The sequence below is a fragment of the Cariama cristata genome, unplaced genomic scaffold (assembly GCF_000690535.1).
Source record: "Cariama cristata isolate BGI_N322 unplaced genomic scaffold, ASM69053v1 scaffold17456, whole genome shotgun sequence".
NCBI classification, from domain to species: domain Eukaryota; kingdom Metazoa; phylum Chordata; class Aves; order Cariamiformes; family Cariamidae; genus Cariama; species Cariama cristata.
In genome coordinates this window covers 32,105-50,337 of record NW_009621760.1, presented here as the reverse complement: position 1 = coordinate 50,337, position 18,233 = coordinate 32,105, and the positions used below count along the sequence as shown (strand labels likewise).

Below are 18,233 nucleotides of genomic sequence, written 5' to 3'. Positions count from 1 at the left end.
AAACATCTAAGACACATGAGACCTACTGGAGGTGCCAGTTCACTAGAGGACTCTGTTGACTACAAAGAGAGCCTGGAGTGACTGACTGAGACTTGGATGAGTGACTTTTAGGTGAGATGAGTCTCTTCTGCCAATAATGCTGAGTAGTCCTAGAGCACTGGATTTTCAGTTCTTTGTTCTTGAGTCATTAATTATGTCATGGTCTCATGGGAGCATGTAGCAGGTGGGTTTTTCTCTGCAGTTCAGCATGTGTGCACTAGCCTAGCTTAGATGGGAGCGTGTCTTTCCCAAGAGGGAAGACTTTTCCAGTCTTGTTTATCTGCCTAACATTGTGCATTAATTATGTGCTATCAATTTTAGTTTCTGCTAGAAATTACTACAGCTTCCTTGTGGCCACTTCAGGTACCTATAACGCTTATAAAATGGCTATAATAATGTTCTGTATATCCATATACATGGTGCATCTCTGTATTCTGTGCCGTCATGTCCTGTCCTGTGTAAAACAGTGTTTCACAGAGGATTAGAGAGGGAAGTCACTGCAGTGTGTGACCTCTCTTGTTGGCAGGGCGTTTCGCTGGAGACATAGTATGGCAATACTATTACTTGCCTATTCATATCCCAGTGCATGGAAAAAATGATGCCACGAACAACTAAGCCTTGTAGAAACCCAAAGGCAGCATCTGCTGTAGGGGCTTCACTGTCTACAATTCCTCTTCTCTGAGAAGTAAGGTGTCACTTCTCATCTGCAAAACCATGAATAATTTGGGATCTCTCTAAAAGAGGGAAACTGCCTTGCTCATTGTGTTATACTGCTGTGATAAAAATCAGAAACACCTCTTAGGTGAGGGTATGCCTGGTGGGACTGACAGGCTACACTCTTGTCCAGAACAGCTCATTGGTCTTTCTTCAATTCGTTAATCTTCATGATCATCCATCCAAATAATCCTTTTATTGTCATAACTGCCAGAGGTATGAAAAGACTGGGCCTACAAAAATTGGATGTTTAAGAAAAGGAGAGTATTTTTCCTTCATTTGTCCGGCTGGTTGATTTGATTCTTTGCAGGAGGTATAATTATTTCAGATTGCATTAGCTGGTTGTATTTTGTAGAAATAGTCTGGGTTTTGTTTTTAATTATACATGTGTTCTTGTGTTCTTTCTGTTGTCTCTGCCTATCGCAAGATATAAATAGACTGAACGGGATAATTTTGTCAATTGTTCACCTTAAACTTTTATGCCATCTGTCCAGTTCTGGTTATATTGTAAGTGACCTTGGTGATGGTGGTTAGGTACATCCTGAGATGAGATGATACCTGAGCATGAATAGCACTTTAAATTAGAGACTTCTTTTACCTTTCTGGTTATTATTTCCTCCCAGATTATTTTCTTGCAGAGATATGCATAGCTTCTTTGCAAAGAAAGCCACATGGGTGATTAGTGTGATTTTTCAGCCTTTGATATCAGATTCTAATTATATGCATTGAGAATTCAGCCTTTCATACTGTGCATTTCATTTCCTGTTAACTATGTTAATGGCTGTGAGCTGATTACGTTCCGCTCTGGTAACTGATCTGTCTGAAATATTTAGAGGATGTTCATGGCTAGTTCTGTATAAGTGGAGAGGAGAGTTCAGTGTAGGGTATTTTAAAGAGAGATCAATTATTTATATCTTTAGAAGGGTTGCTGAAACTTTAACTGGCCTTAAAATCCCTAGAACTAGATACAATGCAATAAATTGAGACTATTGCTTTTTTAACATTTTGCTAAATATTACATTATTTATTATTTTTTAACTCTTTGGTGATACCACCATCTGTATGAGAGTAGTGGATGCAACACTACTTAAAAAGAACATTCACATTCATTCAAGACATTTTCTTTTCTCGAAGTTGTGGTGGTGCCATCATTAGTTTTTTGCTGTTTATTTTATTAATGTCATCAAAGGGCTATTAGGAATCCAGATTACTTTACTTAGTGGAGGTTGGCATTTCTTGAGCATCACTGTTGATCAAGCTTTGCTGCTGTTGAAAACCATGGAATTTTTACTATTGACTTAAATCAAGAGCATGGCAAGAGCCGGAGTTCTGCTGAGGTGATTCCAGCCGAGGTATTACAGCACCTAAAAATTAGAATCTTGGCACCAGCAAGGTGATGGAAAGTTCTAAATATAGGTGGATTCCCTAGATAGTCAGGCAGAGATTTAGGGCTTTTGGAAAATTTTCCAAAAAAATTGTGTAGTGGGTAAAGGGAGCCACCTAGAGTTAATCCATAGGAATCTCTAAATATAAATGTATGTCTGAACTCCTGCCTCTTAGTGAAGTTTAGGTGCCAAACTGAGAGCTAAACATTAAACCCCTTTATCTATAACAAGCCCTCTCCTGAGAGCAGGCACCTAAATAAGATTAGAACCCCCTTTAATATGTTTATACAGTGCTACTGAAGGATTAGGATAGTTACTGCGTTTTGTATTAAAGAGCACTGGGGAAAAAAGGAATAACATAATGTATGGCACAAGGACTGGTACTAAAGTCTCCCTCCTTCCAATTGAGGACTCTGACTGGTATAGTATATAATTAGGCTCTTTCCAATAACTCTCTTCAGACACATGATTCCTGCCTCTTAGCAGCAGTTTCCTTGCTTCAGTGGGAAGATTAGAAGGTGCCTTCCCTTTGACTCCTCTTTTCCCTGGACGCTAGCCTAGAAAAATGGGAATCTGATGCCCTGCAAGCTTGGAAGCCTGAACCCAGTTCTTGGAAGAGATTTGCTTTTAGCTTGTCATACAGCCCCTCGTCTTGCATGTCTAGTAGCTGCAGTGTTTTGTGCTGGACTTAAAAGTGTTGCTTTCATATTCCGTGCTGTACTGGACCTTCTGGGGAATTAGCATTTGGGCACAGCTGTAGGTGTGAGCAGTGCCCTTGGCTTTCTGGGCTGGAGATTCTTCAGTGCAAGCACTGACTCCTTAAGATCTTCCAAGTTTCCTAGGAAGATACCTCCATGGCTGGAGCTTGGGCTCCAGTATCACCATCTTAAATAGAAGTGCCTAAATTTGGGATGTGCGTTATTTTAGATGTCAAAGCAAGCACTCTGAATTGCCCTTTGAAGCCATCCCAATCTCCTTTGAAAATCCAAGCTCCAATTTATCTGAAAAGGAGAATCCTAGGTGTAATGTTCCCTTTCTTTCTCTCACTTGGGTATATTAGAGAGGCATCTTGTCAGCCAGAGACAGAAACTTAGACGATGGGTCAGTCAAGAGTTTATAGTTCCATTGCACATAATTTTCCCACATAACTTTGCATATCTGTGAGAATAATAATGCAATAATTACTGCAAACACACTTGGACAGCAAATGGCAAGTCAGGTCCTGATTGCTCAGTCGGGGGCATGCAGATGGGTTCCAGAATTACAAGCCACATGTTTATAGACTTTACCTTCCGTGGAGGAAGTGTTAATCACAGCCTGGGCCAAGGCAGGCGAGGTGAGCTCCAGGCTGTACGTGGAAGCAGTTCCTTGGGCACTTACGTTGGACTTCTTAACTTCTGATGCCAGCCACTGAATTAAGATATATTCTTGGCCCCTTTCTTATTCCAGAGTGCTTATAATTAAGACTCTGACCATTCAGATTGCTTTATAGACTCTCAAAGCGCATATTGATTAGTTGCTATAATTTTTTTAAATAATATTATGGATGTCGGAACAGGTTACCAGTTCTGTCAGCACAGTTTATTTTGCATGGAAGATGAAAACACCTTTGAATACATTCAGGAAGTATTTGTAAACATTTCAAGTGGATATGGCTTGTTCTGATTTTGGAACAGAAATTTCTTGACATCTCAGCAAGTCATCTTTCTTAACTTGCTACCCAAAAGAGTGAAGCCTTCTGCTCTTCAAGACATCAGAGAATTACTAGGTGTTAGTACTGCTTGGTTACAATGTGCAGTGTTAATCTACAATCCCTTTGAATTGGCATTATATCTCTCTTTATGCCTAACATCTCCAGCGTGTAAGTCCTCTGTTTGGAAAGACGAGTGACCGGTATGTACTCCGATATGTTTCGTAGCACCTGCCTCCTTCTCCCTCCCCAAAGCTAACTGCAATAAAGAGACCATATCATTGGCAACACTTGCCCTTCCTCCCCATATGATTTCTTTTATATTTTGAGAGCATTGTACACCGCGTCAGGTATCAGTAGGGCACTGGGGAATTGTCCATACCACAGGCTTCAGATTGCAGCACCTCTTGATACCATCTTTCTTTAAAGCCTGCACTGCAAGGGGGAAGCCGTAAGCCTTAGGGATGATGACTCGTTACTAGCAGAATGGAGTTACAGTTCTGCAGAGTGAACTGCTAAGTGCACCAAACAGAAATTGGCAATGCAATAAAACCATCAAACTGACTGAAAAAAGATCAGTTTATGAGAACTGAAAATGTCTCTTCCAACAAATACCTTGAAATTCCTGAAAACCAGGCAAGAATCAGTAAGTTTTCTTAGCTTTCTGGAGGTTTGATACCACAGCTTTAAAAAAGAATACCTGATGTTAAATCCTGTCTCTCAACAAATAGTGTAGGAATCTTTTTTCAGAGGGCAGAGAAAGAAAGAAAACAATTGCTGAGCTATTACCATCAAAGACATGACCTCTGCACAGCAGAGGAGTTGCTTTCAGAGTCTCTAAGAGTGCTTTCTTTGAGACTGGGACCCAGACACTCTGGCTGAAAGGAAAAACTCCATCAGAAATCAATTAAGTCCAGTTAAACTCGAGTATTACTTCAGGAAAAAAAGACTGGTTTTGTTGTTTGAACTGCTAAAAATTTAATGAAAACAGTATTTGAACAAGGAGCTTACCGGCAAAGCCAAAATTTCACCGTTGCTCTATCCAGTTACCCATACTTCTTACTACTTAATGTGTAGCTATTACACACGTGTAACCTCAATTACAATAACATCTGATGTTTAACATATTTTAGTGTGTTTGACTGTGTGGCACCCATGGTAGGTGAGGAGGTTATTTTCTTCAAGTTACTGATAGAGAGATCTGGTTTAGTATGAGATTATAACAGTATGAGTTAGATGAGATCTCATCTAACTTTAGCACTTTAGAAGTTAGTTATCTAAGTTAGTTGTCTGGACTCTGTCCCCCATTGAGGGAGAAGACACCCCCAGGAGGCAGTCCACCCCCACCCTAAAATAAATGGGATAAACCAACCTCAGAGGTGCCTGTCTTTGTTGTCAAGAGTTGGAGCCCCAAATGAAACATCTCACGCCAAGCAAGATGAAGTGTCCCCGCAAGGACATGAGTGGCTCCCCATAGGATGGGGGAAGCAGAACGTGCTCTGCTACCTCCTGGGACAGACCCGTAACAGTAAGCCATTCTTCCTCTCTGCTAGTTAGTCAGTAATTGTTGGGGTTTGCTATTCCACCGCAGGGTGGGCTTTTCTTTCATTTTTAAAAACTAGGTGGGGAGAGGCGTGCTTGGTAGTACCTGTGTGTTTAGATGGGAGGCCACAAGGAAAATCCAGTTGTACCAGGGAGCGGTGCTGGTGACTCAATAAACGGCACAGGCAACAAGTGTCCTGGCACAGGGCTTTTGAGCATTGCCTTCCCATTTGTGCTGTAGGTTAAATCTCAGAGCTGCTGGCCATTACAGGATCATACTTCACAAGAGTAAGGTATTAAACCCCAGACAAATTATATGATAGGTAACTCTGGCCTCCCTACCCTTACCTGCAGCGTCACCTAAATTACACGCTCTTATGCGCAACCTGATTTAAACTTTTCTGAGCCCAGGTGGAGCTGCTGTCTTCTGTTCCAGAGATGGCAGCAGTCTGGAGCGAGTGAAGTGATTTCTACATATGCAAGAAGTAAAGCCTTTTGGGATTTTAGATGGAGAGCACTATGGAAATGTAATATATTGTTACTTCATGAAGTTACATAATGTTTAGAGTTGAGGTTTTGCAATATCCCCATTAATGTAAATGGTTCACTGCACTTGATGCTAGTGTTCATGCAGCAGCCCAGAGTAACACTCTTCCCACAATAAGCAGAAAGCAGAACAATGAGCAAAGAAGAGCAGCAATGCTTGTATTTGGCTTGTGGTTCTGGTTTTGCTCCATCTGGGTGCCTGTCCCAGCAGGGAGATGACCAAATATTTGTGAGCAGTTCAGATCCCTTCCCACCCTCACTCAGCTGGTGGGGGAGGTAGTTTAACCACGGATGGGTACAGACAGTTCACCATGGATGTCTGCAGCACTAAAACTGATGCAGCTCACGCCAGCTTGAATGTGGCTTTCAGTTCATGTTGCAGCTTTAGTTCTGTAATTCTGTATCTGTTGCATTATGAATTTCTTCAAATTACTCTGTGATGTAGTTTAGGAACCTTCAGAATAACAATGGGTAGATCCACCCCTTCTGCAGTGACACCTCCAAGGGAAGGGAAGAAATCTGCTAATGCATGAGACATCTCTGTCAAGGAAAGCCTCTGCATGGCTGAGACCTTCCCACCACGCAGGTCCGGAGTTCTTCGGGGAAGAAAACTGACCCCTCGTCAATGCACTGTGAAGTTGTTGGAAGCAGTTCTCAGTGGCAAGGGCAAGCTGCCTGGAAGCCTCCTCGTTGGTGGCCCAGTTTTAACTGCTGCTCTCTGCCATCATTCTCTGGCACCAGAGCTTTAATAAGACTAGCATTGTTTTGGCAGATAAGCCCAGAGGGAGTTAGTGTAACTCTTGGCACAGAAGCAGGACAGAGTCTGGAGCCGGACTGTTCTTTGGCTCTGGCCTTCCCTTCCAAACTCAAAATCTCACAGGTCATTCCTGGGGTGTTTCCAGCTTCCAAGAGTTACCAGCAGCGTCTGTGGTACAGGATGGATATTTGACCTTCACAAGAAATCTATAGAACAAGAGCAGCAAAAGAGATGGTCAAATAGATGTGTCTTAGATTGCCTTTGCTATCCTAGCCTGAATGGACTGGTATCTTTTAGAGAGCTGTAAAACTGTTCTTTGAGCTGACTTTGTTTAGAGATGATGAGGATTTTTGGGGCCTGGGCTGTGCCAGAGGGTACGTGGGCACAGCTCATGGCATTGTGGAGACTGTCCATAGCCATTCCAGGGACATGGCTGTAATTAAAGACTTTGGCTCCAAAGTGGAGATGGCTTGTTTTAGTAAGACGGATGGTATTACCTGGTCTGGGAACATGGTGGTTCAGAAGCTGCTTCACACACAGCTCAGCCTCGTGCTTGGCAAAGGAGGCTGATGCTGGGAGGTTTAAGCTGATCAGCTTCTCAAACGTATGCTTTTTTGCAATTCGGAAGTGTTACACTGGCTTCTAGAGCCAGCTAAGCTACAACCAGTCCCAGTCCTGCAGTCCAGAAGAGTAGTGTGCAAAGGAGGCTTTCAGTGCTCTCCTGCCTGACTTGGGTGTCTCCTGCTGCACCATGGAGTTTTTCCTGGTTTGAGCTGCAACGGTTTTGTTACAATTTACTTTTAACATGTGAGTGTGTAATTCAATTTCTAAATCTCTAAGTGTACCAAACCTTGAATACAAAATAGAGTTTCCCTGATTCCAAGTGAAAGCATTCAGAATGGGCTATACAGTGGATGTTTATTCTGCCTAATCTGTCATTTTGTTTTCATGCTAATACTACCTCTGTTGCTACCCTGTAATCAACTGTTATGGAAACAATATATTTTCCCTGGGGTAAGTTCAGAATTCACCCACAATCACCCACAGATAAATCCAGTTTTAGCAACATGGTGTTTAAAGCATTGTACTCTGCTCATAGAGCATCAGCAAGATACACTCGCTTGGAGCCAGCTCCAGATTACTGATTTCTCTGTATTGTTTCTCAGGCCCTACATGTCCATTGGAACGCTACGTGATCAAGTCATCTATCCAGACTCAGTGGATGACATGCATGAGAAAGGCTACCAAGATCAAGATCTGGAGTGTATCCTGCATACGGTTCATCTGTACCACATAGTTCAAAGAGAAGGAGGTAAAATGCATATTTTTGTGAAAAGCTTTACCAAATCCATTCCTCATGTGTGTGTCTGAGTGTGACTGACCTTTACTTACTGAACTGGCAAAACTGGATCCAGACCTTTTGTGGTTGTGGGAGCTGCACAATGACATGGTTGTAGCTTCTGAGGCTAACGGAGGAAGAAGAGCCAAGTGCCCCTCTCCTCCCCAGTAAATCCACACCCAAGCTGAACATCCTTGTTCTCTTGTAATAGCCAGTCTTTTCATGGTGTTGTGAGGTCTCTGACCTTCCTTCATTTTCTTAGAAAATGTAACCTGTATTAAAACCTTGTAATGTCACTGACTACATCAACTCGAAAGTATGTGAATGAAAAGAGAGTCAGGTCTGCTTTCACCTCCCTGGTTTGTGGGATCAGCAAGACTATGTGCCATGAGGATGAATGTCTGATACCACACTACCAGGGTGAACAAGTTAAAAATAACCAAACGATACTTGGCTGGCAGTACAGCGTTGCCACCTACCACTTGTTGTTTAAGTTGCCATGTGTTCTCAGCGTTGTTTGTCCTCAGAGTAGGGGACTGTGTAAATACACTGGCACAGTAAATGTCAAGATGCTAAAGACTTCTCTTATGTCTAAGGAACTGGAGCATTTAATGGCTTTTTTTCCCAAGCATGCAATCATTTTCATCCTTTTGTTCCCACCAGCCACTAATCTCTGGTTTGAATTTCCTGCCCATCATTATGCTTTTAAAGCAGACATAGGACAAAGTTGGTAACATTTAGAGAGAAGGAGGACGATCTTCAGCCCCCCCTAAGGAGCTGATATCAGGAGTGCTGGATGTACCCTGCCTCTCTCTGCCAGCTCTCCTTTTTGAGAGGGTGCTTTGGGTGCATTGCCTTGTAACATGTGTGCTTGGTGTCTCTCAGGATCATTCTGACAATAGAGAGTAGTGCTTCAGCCATCGGGAATCCCATGGCAACGTCTAAATTCCCATTCCTGGATGGCAGCCTGTTGCTCTGTTCAAAAGTCAGAAGGTGTATTTTATTTTTGTAGTATGTGTGGACACTCATCTGCTGTCTTTTCTGCACATTTTAGAAAGGGGAGCAGTAATCATTTTGAGGAGCGATTGTATACCTACATATACTTTTCCATGCCACAGTCCTGTTGATACTCTTATCTTTCCATGGGTTAATGATTCTTTCTTAAAAATGTAATAATGACCGTTGGCCCTCAAATTGCAATAGAAAATAAGAATCTGCCATCATTCTAATTCACATTATTATTCAGATCTGGTACTGTGACACAAGGATTGAAGAAGTGGGCAGAGAGCTAAACTCAGTGACTGGAATAATTGCAGAGAAGGCCTCTACTCCCTACACTGACACTATAACTATTCCTGTTAGTATTCTTGAGTCACTTACTTCACTAAGTGAAGTGCCCAGATTGCAGAAGAACAAGCAGATGAGTTGGAATGGAGAGCTGGAAAAGGAGGAGCAGTTAATTGTCAGTGGCAAGAAGCCACTGTGGAGCGTGCATTCATAGTGTGCTGGTACTTGTAGATGTACTGAAAACACATGACCCTCAGCGGCCAAAACCATATCCCCGGTAGTCTCTGAATGCACATAATTGTGGTTTATAACGCTGCAGCTGGAGCATGTAACTGATGATGAGGCAGTTACTGGGCTCCACGGATGAGATGCCGTTGGCTAGGGTCAGTGTTCTGTATTGCCAAACTGAAACCACAGGTTTGGATCATTCTCGCTCTACTTTCTGTGCCAAAGAAAGTATTTGTTGCTGACCCCATTCTTGCTCTTCTGCCTGTCTGACTGTGCAAGCGAGACACACATGATCTATAAAAAAGTCTAGAGGACGTTGTTAGTGTTCACTGATGCTTTGTTGAAACTCTACTCAGGATAAAGGCACACTGTGCAAAACTCTGCACAAACAAGTATTAAAAAAAAGTGTCTTAGGTACTTTGTGATCTAAAATGACAGAAGTGGGCAAAGCCGGAAAACAGGGGAAAAGATTACCACATACCAGGAAGTTTTTATGACCATAATACACTTACTTGTTCCCTTTTCTCCTTGGGCATTTGTGGGAGACAAGTGCCAAGGTAGGAGCAGAGAGGAAATCCGTGACATATGATTTGACACGTCACATGGATTTCATATGCTTGCATATTCTTTAGAGCTCCCCCAGTCTGGGACAAAGACTCATATTCTGGTTTCTTGAACCAGCAAGCCAGAGAAATACTTGTTGAAAGTGAACAATTGAAATTTTTGTTTATACATAGCTGAATTATTTTTTAATTCCAATTTTTATTTTATTATTTTACTTGGAATCAGATTTTTAAACTAAAATTATTAAAAATGGAACTTTTTTCTTTGCAAAATAATGAAAAATCCCATATAAAGCTTGTAGAAACAAGCCCCAAACCATCTTTTTCCTTTTTGCAAACTGCTTTGATGGTTGACAAACACACGCATTTTCCAATACAAAAAAGTCTTGCTGAAAAATTCCCAGCAAGGTTTCTATTTATATATTATATACACTTTTTGAAAATGTACTACATCTAAAAAAAAAAAAATCAATGAAACCATTTTTAGTTATTCAGATTATTGTGGATATATGGGATATGTCCAAGCTATTTTGAACTGTTTCCATAAACTGTTCTTAGAATGAAGCTAACTATCTGTCAGTCATTAAGTTATAGAAATCTAATATAATTCTTCAATATTTTTTTCTGTAGATCCTCTTCTCCTTCAGAGCCTTACCTCTATCTCTGCCCCTTTCACCTATCCCCTACAGTATTAAGCCTCTACCAGACAGCAGGCTCCTTAGGGCATGACTCTGTTGTGCTTTAATTGACCACAGATGTCGTGCCTGTATAATATGATGCTTTGCAGTTTTGTGTTCTGCTCCCTGTGAGCAGTTATGAAAAAGCCAGAAGGAGCCAGAAATGCACAACTCTGACTCAATTTATTTGTCCTGGCCTAATTTTATTGTCTTTAGCTGAATTACTTCCATGTTGCATCAGTACAAGGATCACCAGATTCCAAGTGTAAAGTAGCCAACACGAGCCTGATGTTGCTCTTGTTGCTGCCGATGGTAGAAATTCCTCTCTTTTTCTAGCAATAAGGTTTGACCCAGTTAGAAGTAAATAGAATGGTTGCAAGAATAAGTAGCCCAGTTTGGCATTTAGCTTCTGTGTTACCCTCATGAAAATTTTTTTCAGTTGGTATCAACAGTATACATCAAAACCACCAAAATAACAATCCTCCTCCCCACCACCACCATTCTGGATGTCCTTGAGCCCAAGCCTTAGAAGAACCCAGTGCAGTTGCTGTTGACAGTAGCCCCCCTTGCTGTTAGGGGCAGAATTTCCTTCCCACTGTTTTTCTGACCTGCTGGTGTTAGAGGAATGCCATTTTGGTACCTTTTTATTATCAATAAGGTGCCCCCATCAACACCTGCAAAGTTGCTAGCTCTACCAAGATAATAATTTCATACAAAATGAGGGTAGCAAAGAAGGTTGTATTCAGTACGGGTGGTGAAAAGGCCCAGAAATCATGGGTAATAGCATGGAGACGTGCAGTAGATATACATAACGTGGTTCCTTTTTGACCTGCTTTGAAAATCTGTGTATATTTAGCAAGTGTCAATGGTGACGCAACCTTAGGCTGCCGATAGCCTCTGACATGAGAGGAGCCATGAGTACGTGCAGCACCACGCTGAACGCATGACCTGGCCTGTCAGGTTGGGGCTGATGACATTACTGAACAAGTTCAACCTGTTTATGGTTTCTCAGCACCACAGATTATAATTATGCCTCATTATTTTGCACATTTGTCATATCTTTGGGTCTTGTCCAGGGAACCTTTGTGCTAGGCCACATATAAACACACAGACAAGCGCCTTTTCTCTCTCAGAGATTTTTTCATCTGATCATTTTAGCCTTGGATTTGCTTTTGTTGCTGGTACCAGCAGGAACTCTGGAGCGCTCTGCCGGCTTTTCCAGTGGCTCTGAAATCCAGAGACACAAATCCCTGCAGTGTCATGCTGAGCTGGGGCTCACGCAATTGATGGTCTCTTTGTTCCTTCCTCAGCTAAGGATTGACCTTGCATATTCATCCTGCACAGCCCCTGGGGCTCTCTTCCATTTCATAAACTGCCTGGGGACGTATGCTGTGCAAGAGGCCTCCACGTTCAAAAACTCACCAGGGGTGGACTCTGGCCGTCGTGCACTGCGGTAGCCTTTCTTCTGTCGTGAAGCTGTAACACTCCAGTCCATGTCTGATGAGGTGCATTGGACTGTAGATCTGGAAAAGGAACTTCTAAGCGTATCTTTTTATGGCAGCTGAATGCTCTGTCTTGCATGTAAGTGTGAGGATTCACAAGGATGAAGGATACACAGCGCTACAGACCCCCGATGTAACCCTTTTTTTGTTGTCAAATCTAGCTTGCTTTTTCCTTCAGACAATTGAGGTAAAAAGAGTTCTAAAAGAAATCGTGCAAGAAAATGAAATGCTCCTATCGTAAGGCTATCACTAGTTTCTGCTGACAGCTGTATGTGTTTCTACTGCTGTTACTCTATCCCAGCACATTACACGTGCTCTTTGTCTTACTGGTGCAAAAGGCATTTGTGTGACATCCAGTGTTCATCACATCTACATCATAGCATGTGCAATCAAAGGCTACGTGTAACAAGAAGTTGGGCAAGGAATTTGGACTCTGAAAGCCAGGATTATGTTTGTACCTACTGAGAGATTTGTGCTACGTTCGTGGACAAGCCATTTCATTTCTTCTGCGTTCATGAACAAGCCATTTAATTTCTTCATTTGTAAAGTGGATGTAGCTATGGGTGATGTTAGCCTCTGACTTGCCTGATATTTTCAGAACACTAATGACCTTCACTGACCTGTGCCATGTCAACAGGAGGAAAAGTGGAACAAGTAGGTGCATTATTGTTAACGCACAGTAGGGAGTCAGTTTATTGTGAGTTGCAATGCGTAAGTGTTCGGAGGAAATTGTTCAGACATTAGAAAATAATTTTTAAAAGGGATAATATTAAAATGGATCCTTCCTTGTCTGTTGTTTGAGACATTTCAAGTGGCAAATAGGAAAGTTCAGGGAGGGAGCTAAGCAGGAAAAGACAAGATGCACTTCTAATATTCAGTTAGAATGTAAGCTGAAGTGACCACAGAGATGACCATTGTATCCTGGTAAATGGAGACCAAGCCATATACCTTTGGAGGAAGTAGTAGAATGGTTTTGCTGACGAGATGATGCTTCTTGAACTCCATTCCCTTTTTGTCTTTCAATAAGTCTTTATAAACCAGCTGATCTGGAAGAAACTGTATGAACGCAGGCACTGCGTCCCCAGGCTCATGTGCACACATGCACACCCACCCACACCCTAGCTCAGATCCAGATCCCTGGAGCTCGTTTGTATTCTCAACTTAAAAATAACAGAATATAAGCAGCAGCCTGAATATTGTCTTCAGAAGCATAGTTGTTTGTATGACTTTGATGAAGGACCATTCCCATCCCTTGCCCCTAGAACCATTTGCCAAAAAGGGGTGCTCCAGGTGTTTTACAGTCTTTTTCAGAAGCCGAAGGTGTCAGTGGAGCAGCACTCCAGCTCTCTGTGTGGTCCCAGCACCGGGACTGCTCAGCAGCAGCGGCCTCTGTGTATCTGTTCCCTTTACGAGAGTTCATCCAAATGGTGATTCAGTTGATCATTACACAACTCCATCTTTGCTAGGAGCCCCCTGATAGAAAGCGCTGTATGTGCCCTGGGCGGATGCCCACTGGGATCCTTAAACAACAATGGAAGGAAACTAAGGGAAAACAATAGAATCACCAAGGGTGATGTATTTCTGGTGTGTGCATGCCTGTTTTTTTAATCTAAGTATATACACGTATATTAAAAAGTCATGACATTGTATTTTACAGTTTTACCTAGAGAAAATTCTTGGAATTCAGTCTCTAGCATTATCAGTTCCTCTTTTCAGGCACACCACCTCTCACCAGATGCTTCACTGAGGTTTTGTTCAGACCTACCAAGGCCTGGTGTAGCACCAAGGATGGGCAGAGCACTCCCTGGCCTCCTGCACCTTCACAAGCCCCACTTGTCGCACCCTTGTTCAGATCTCAGAAATGACACAGCCCACCCTCCTTGCTTGACCTTGTTTATAGTCTTTTCTGGCAAATGTTTATTTTTAGTTGGGCAGTGGCAGAAAAGAGTTTTTGGTTGTGTTGTTTATTTTTTAGTTTACAGTGCTTCTGGGCTGATTTGGAAAAATGTTCTCTTCCTCACTCTGCCCTGCTCCATCTGCCTGTCTCATGAATAGATGATCTGTTGAGAGAAATGTCTATCAGATATTCTTTACATCTCTGCTCTTCCTTTTCAAAGCTCATCTATTTTGCTACTCTATCCATCTGGATTGTTTGATTGAAAACTTATTTTCAGTAGGGTAATTTGGTATTTGAAGTTTTTCATTAGTGGGAATAAATTATAAATCATGCCAGAGCACTCACAGAAACACCAGTCTGCCATAAGATTGCAGATAAAATGCATCACGCTCTCGTTGCATGTATCTGAAAGTGATAAAGAAAAAATCGGTTAGAGGCTGTGCAGAATATTAAATAAGCATACCCAGTTGTGGGTCATTTCTAAAGACAGGGTAGCAGGAAGTTGTATAGAAAATCCTCCTGTCTGTGTGCGGTTTTGGGTGTTAGCTGCTTGTCTGTGCACACAGAATGCATCCCTGTGTCTGCATCTGTGTTTCTGTAGAGTTTGCTGACAGTTATTCTTTGCATACAGTAGTGAGTGGAGTCTGGCACTGCTTTTCATGTTTTTTACACTTCATTCCTTTGAATTTGTTTTTCAGTTTTCACTCACATCTTTCAAGAAGAAATAGCAAATTGTTCTATAAAATAAACATGACAGAATAAAATGATTAGTTATACACAAGTAAAGGATGTTTTTTCAAAGAGATGGTAAGAAAAGTTTGACAATACCTACGTGACCAAAAAGGTTAAATTCCACTTTAAAAATTGACATGATATTTGGGACGTTTTCCCAATTGAGTGCCAGTGGAAAGGCATTAAAGTATTTCAGAAACCATGAGCCAGAACTCTGAGCTGTCTCTTCTGCAACGGAAATGCTTTTTATTGTTTTGGTTGCAGGTTGCAGAGATGTTGCAAGTGAAGCCGCATTTCCTTCATAAACTTACATTTTCCTGATGCGTTTTGTTTGCATTTTTTTAAAAGGCTGGGATGCCATCATGGATTGGAAAGATGTCTTATCAGGAGGAGAAAAACAAAGGATGGGCATGGCTCGGATGTTTTACCATAAGTAAGCATTTTGATTTGTTCTTTCAGTAGCACCTGAAAATGAGGAAGAGTTTTGCAGGTTTCCTGTTATGGTTTGAGCAGTAGTAGACTATAATCTCCATGCAATATGCAGTACTGCTAGATGGTTGCACAGTACTGCAGACCTTGTCATTTATTCATACAAACTCTGCTTTTAGTTTGGGCAGTGCTTCTTACTTAAGCTTTGCTTTTGGCAACGTAGCATTACATTTTCCAGGTGTTCCTTTCTTTAACATCTCAGGCACAAACGTCTTCCCTGCATCTGTCCTACAAATATTGCAGAAGTCTGTTGCAGAGACTGTGGGAGTTTGAAAGCCAAGCTCCAAAACGTTTTGGTTTTGGAGACTGCAAGCGTTCAAAGGCAGCCCAGTCTATACATAGCAGTGGATAGAAAGTTTCTCAGTTGGCTGTAGCTACTGCATGGCTTGATGACAGGACAGAATAATACTAGGTCAAACTAGAAAATAGAAGTTGGATCACTGTGTACTCAGATGGACCAGAAAATAAACCCCATTTTTCCTGGAAGCTGGCTCTGCACCTGAGTGATACATGGAAGGTTTATGTTGTTGTTAGCCAGCTTCCAGCTGTAGATGAGAAACAGCTGTCTGGCAAAAATAGCTCTCTCCTTTCTGTTGTTCTTTTAATTAAATATCATACATGGGAATACTGTCCAAAAAAAAAAAAAAAAGAGTAATGTTCTTTATCTGCTTTTGAAAGGCCGAAATACGCATTGCTGGACGAATGCACGAGTGCTGTAAGCATTGATGTTGAAGGAAAGATATTCCAAGCTGCAAAAGCTGCTGGGATATCCCTACTTTCTATAACACACAGACCTTCTCTTTGGTAAGTATGTTCAGGGATTTATCATGGTCTTTGCTTTTAGCTTTCTGACAGGCAGTGGATTGGCCTTTATTCTTCATACTGGGGCAGTTTAGTCAATATCTACTGCACTTTCCAAGATAACTTGTCTACAATAATAGTGATGTAAATGCATTTAGCATTGATTTTTTTCATTCTTTAACACGTATTTATTCCTCCCTCTTATTTTTTTTAAATGTTTCAGTTATTAACTATTAATAGCAACATGCAGGTATCTAAGAGGCAATTAATTAGTCCACCACACCACAGCCACAACCGGTATCACCAGATTATTCTGTAATCAAAATTTAATCAAAATATGGCTGCATTTCTAGACCACAAACGTTGGACGTCTCAATCAGCTATCTTAGCTTCCTGATTTTTTGGGGTTTTGGTGGGAGAAAAATAGAGGGATGATTTAAGCATTTGGTGTCACAAAGAACAATATGCAAGAAGTGGTGAATATAAGCCTGGAGTTGAATCTCTTTTGAATCCCATGTCATAAACTATTGAGTTTATTAAACTGTCACATTCTCTGGATGGGATTTATAATCGCTGTTTTATGATGCATCTCGTCTTCTATAATTTATAGTGATAAATTAGACAGTCATACCAGCAGCTCTGAGGGAACTCTGCTCTTCCTCTTTCGCCTCCTGATAAATGTCTTGTCAGGTCTTGACAGACTCTACATGTACACCTTTGAATATTTTTGGTGTACACACCCTGATACTCACTGAAATATCGGTGAGTCTGACACAGACTTTTTTATTTTGGCCCCTTGTAAACTGAACCATGTTTTAGGACTGGAGGTTTCTTCAACCAACATTATAAGATGCAGGAGAACAAACTGAGGTGTAATTTGAACAAACTAGAGTTTTATCAGTAGGATCAGGTACACTGTGCTTGCCAGAATGTATTTTCTGCTAAGGAAGTAAAATGTGTCTCAGAAAGCAAGGTAAATAAAATAAACCGGGACTAGCATTCCTGGGGCAGAAGGGAGCCTTGTCTGCTGCCGCTATTCAAGCTCCTGGAGAAGAAGGAGTCTGGTGGAGTTGCAGTGAAGGCAACTGTAGCCACAGACAATGTTTCTGAGAGGGAGGCAGAAAGAGGGAGGCTGCCACCTTGGCCAGGGACAGCAGATGATGAGGAGACCCTCCCCAGCCCTGCTGCCCGCTCCCACCAGCATCCCTGCAGGTGAGGGCCTTGGCAAGCCCGGCTGTGTGGGCCGCTGGAGGCGATGACCGCCCCAGCTGGGGAGCCCACACCGGTGCTGGTAGCTTACAGCTGGCACCTCGCTGCTGAGTTTCACTAGTTGGCCTAGGGAGGTCCGGGTGACGGGCTTTGAAATACCCAAATCCCTTGTGAAAGTGTCCTGGGATTATGAGTCACCGAAAAAAAGTCTTACCCAGTGATCCAAAACTGGACAACTCTCAGCTTCCTGAGAGGCACCATTGAAAAGAGACACAGATATCCAAATTTGCATGCAAAAGTGAACCGTCTATTCCCTGAGCCATTACTAATGTTTTAATTTCTACTGCAGGAAGTACCACACTCACTTGCTGCAGTTTGATGGACAAGGCGGCTGGCGTTTCGAGCAGTTGGACACCGCTATCCGTTTATCACTGAGTGAGGAAAAACAGAGACTGGAATCCCAACTTGCAGGAATTCCTAAAATGCAGCAGAGACTGAATGAACTGTGTAAAATCTTGGGAGAAGACTCAGTGCTTAAAACAATGGAGAAAGAGGAATAAATAATTTATGTTTTATGTTTTTAAAAGTATTTTTTTAGTTAAAAGCATTACAAATTCAGCCATTATCCTTTGCATGCATTGTGATAGAGGCTTAGAACATAGAGAAACACAGCCAGCAGAAAATAATGCTCTGAATGCTATGTAAAGACTTTAGCATTTTAGTATTAAGGAAGAAAGTGGTCAAACTGTGAAAAGAAAATAAGCGAGTGCACAGAGTATAAGATTAGTCATTGCAGCTTATGTTAATTCCTAGTGAAAGCCCGATTCACTGCAAAA

General features: G+C 41.8%; 1 protein-coding gene across 1 annotated transcript in view; it reads left to right on the top strand.

The window, feature by feature from the left end:
- Positions 1-17,971, top strand: part of ABCD2 (ATP-binding cassette, sub-family D (ALD), member 2) — a gene marked incomplete at its 5' end in the record, with an annotated part of 42,998 nt that extends 25,027 nt beyond the window's left edge. Inside the window, 4 exons of the mRNA XM_009702103.1 lie at positions 7,840-7,985; positions 15,247-15,331; positions 16,066-16,191; positions 17,747-17,971. Of these exons, the coding sequence (XP_009700405.1) occupies positions 7,840-7,985; positions 15,247-15,331; positions 16,066-16,191; positions 17,747-17,957 (568 nt within the window). The remainder of the gene's footprint in view (positions 1-7,839; positions 7,986-15,246; positions 15,332-16,065; positions 16,192-17,746) is intronic.
- Between the last annotated feature and the right edge of the window lie 262 nt (positions 17,972-18,233).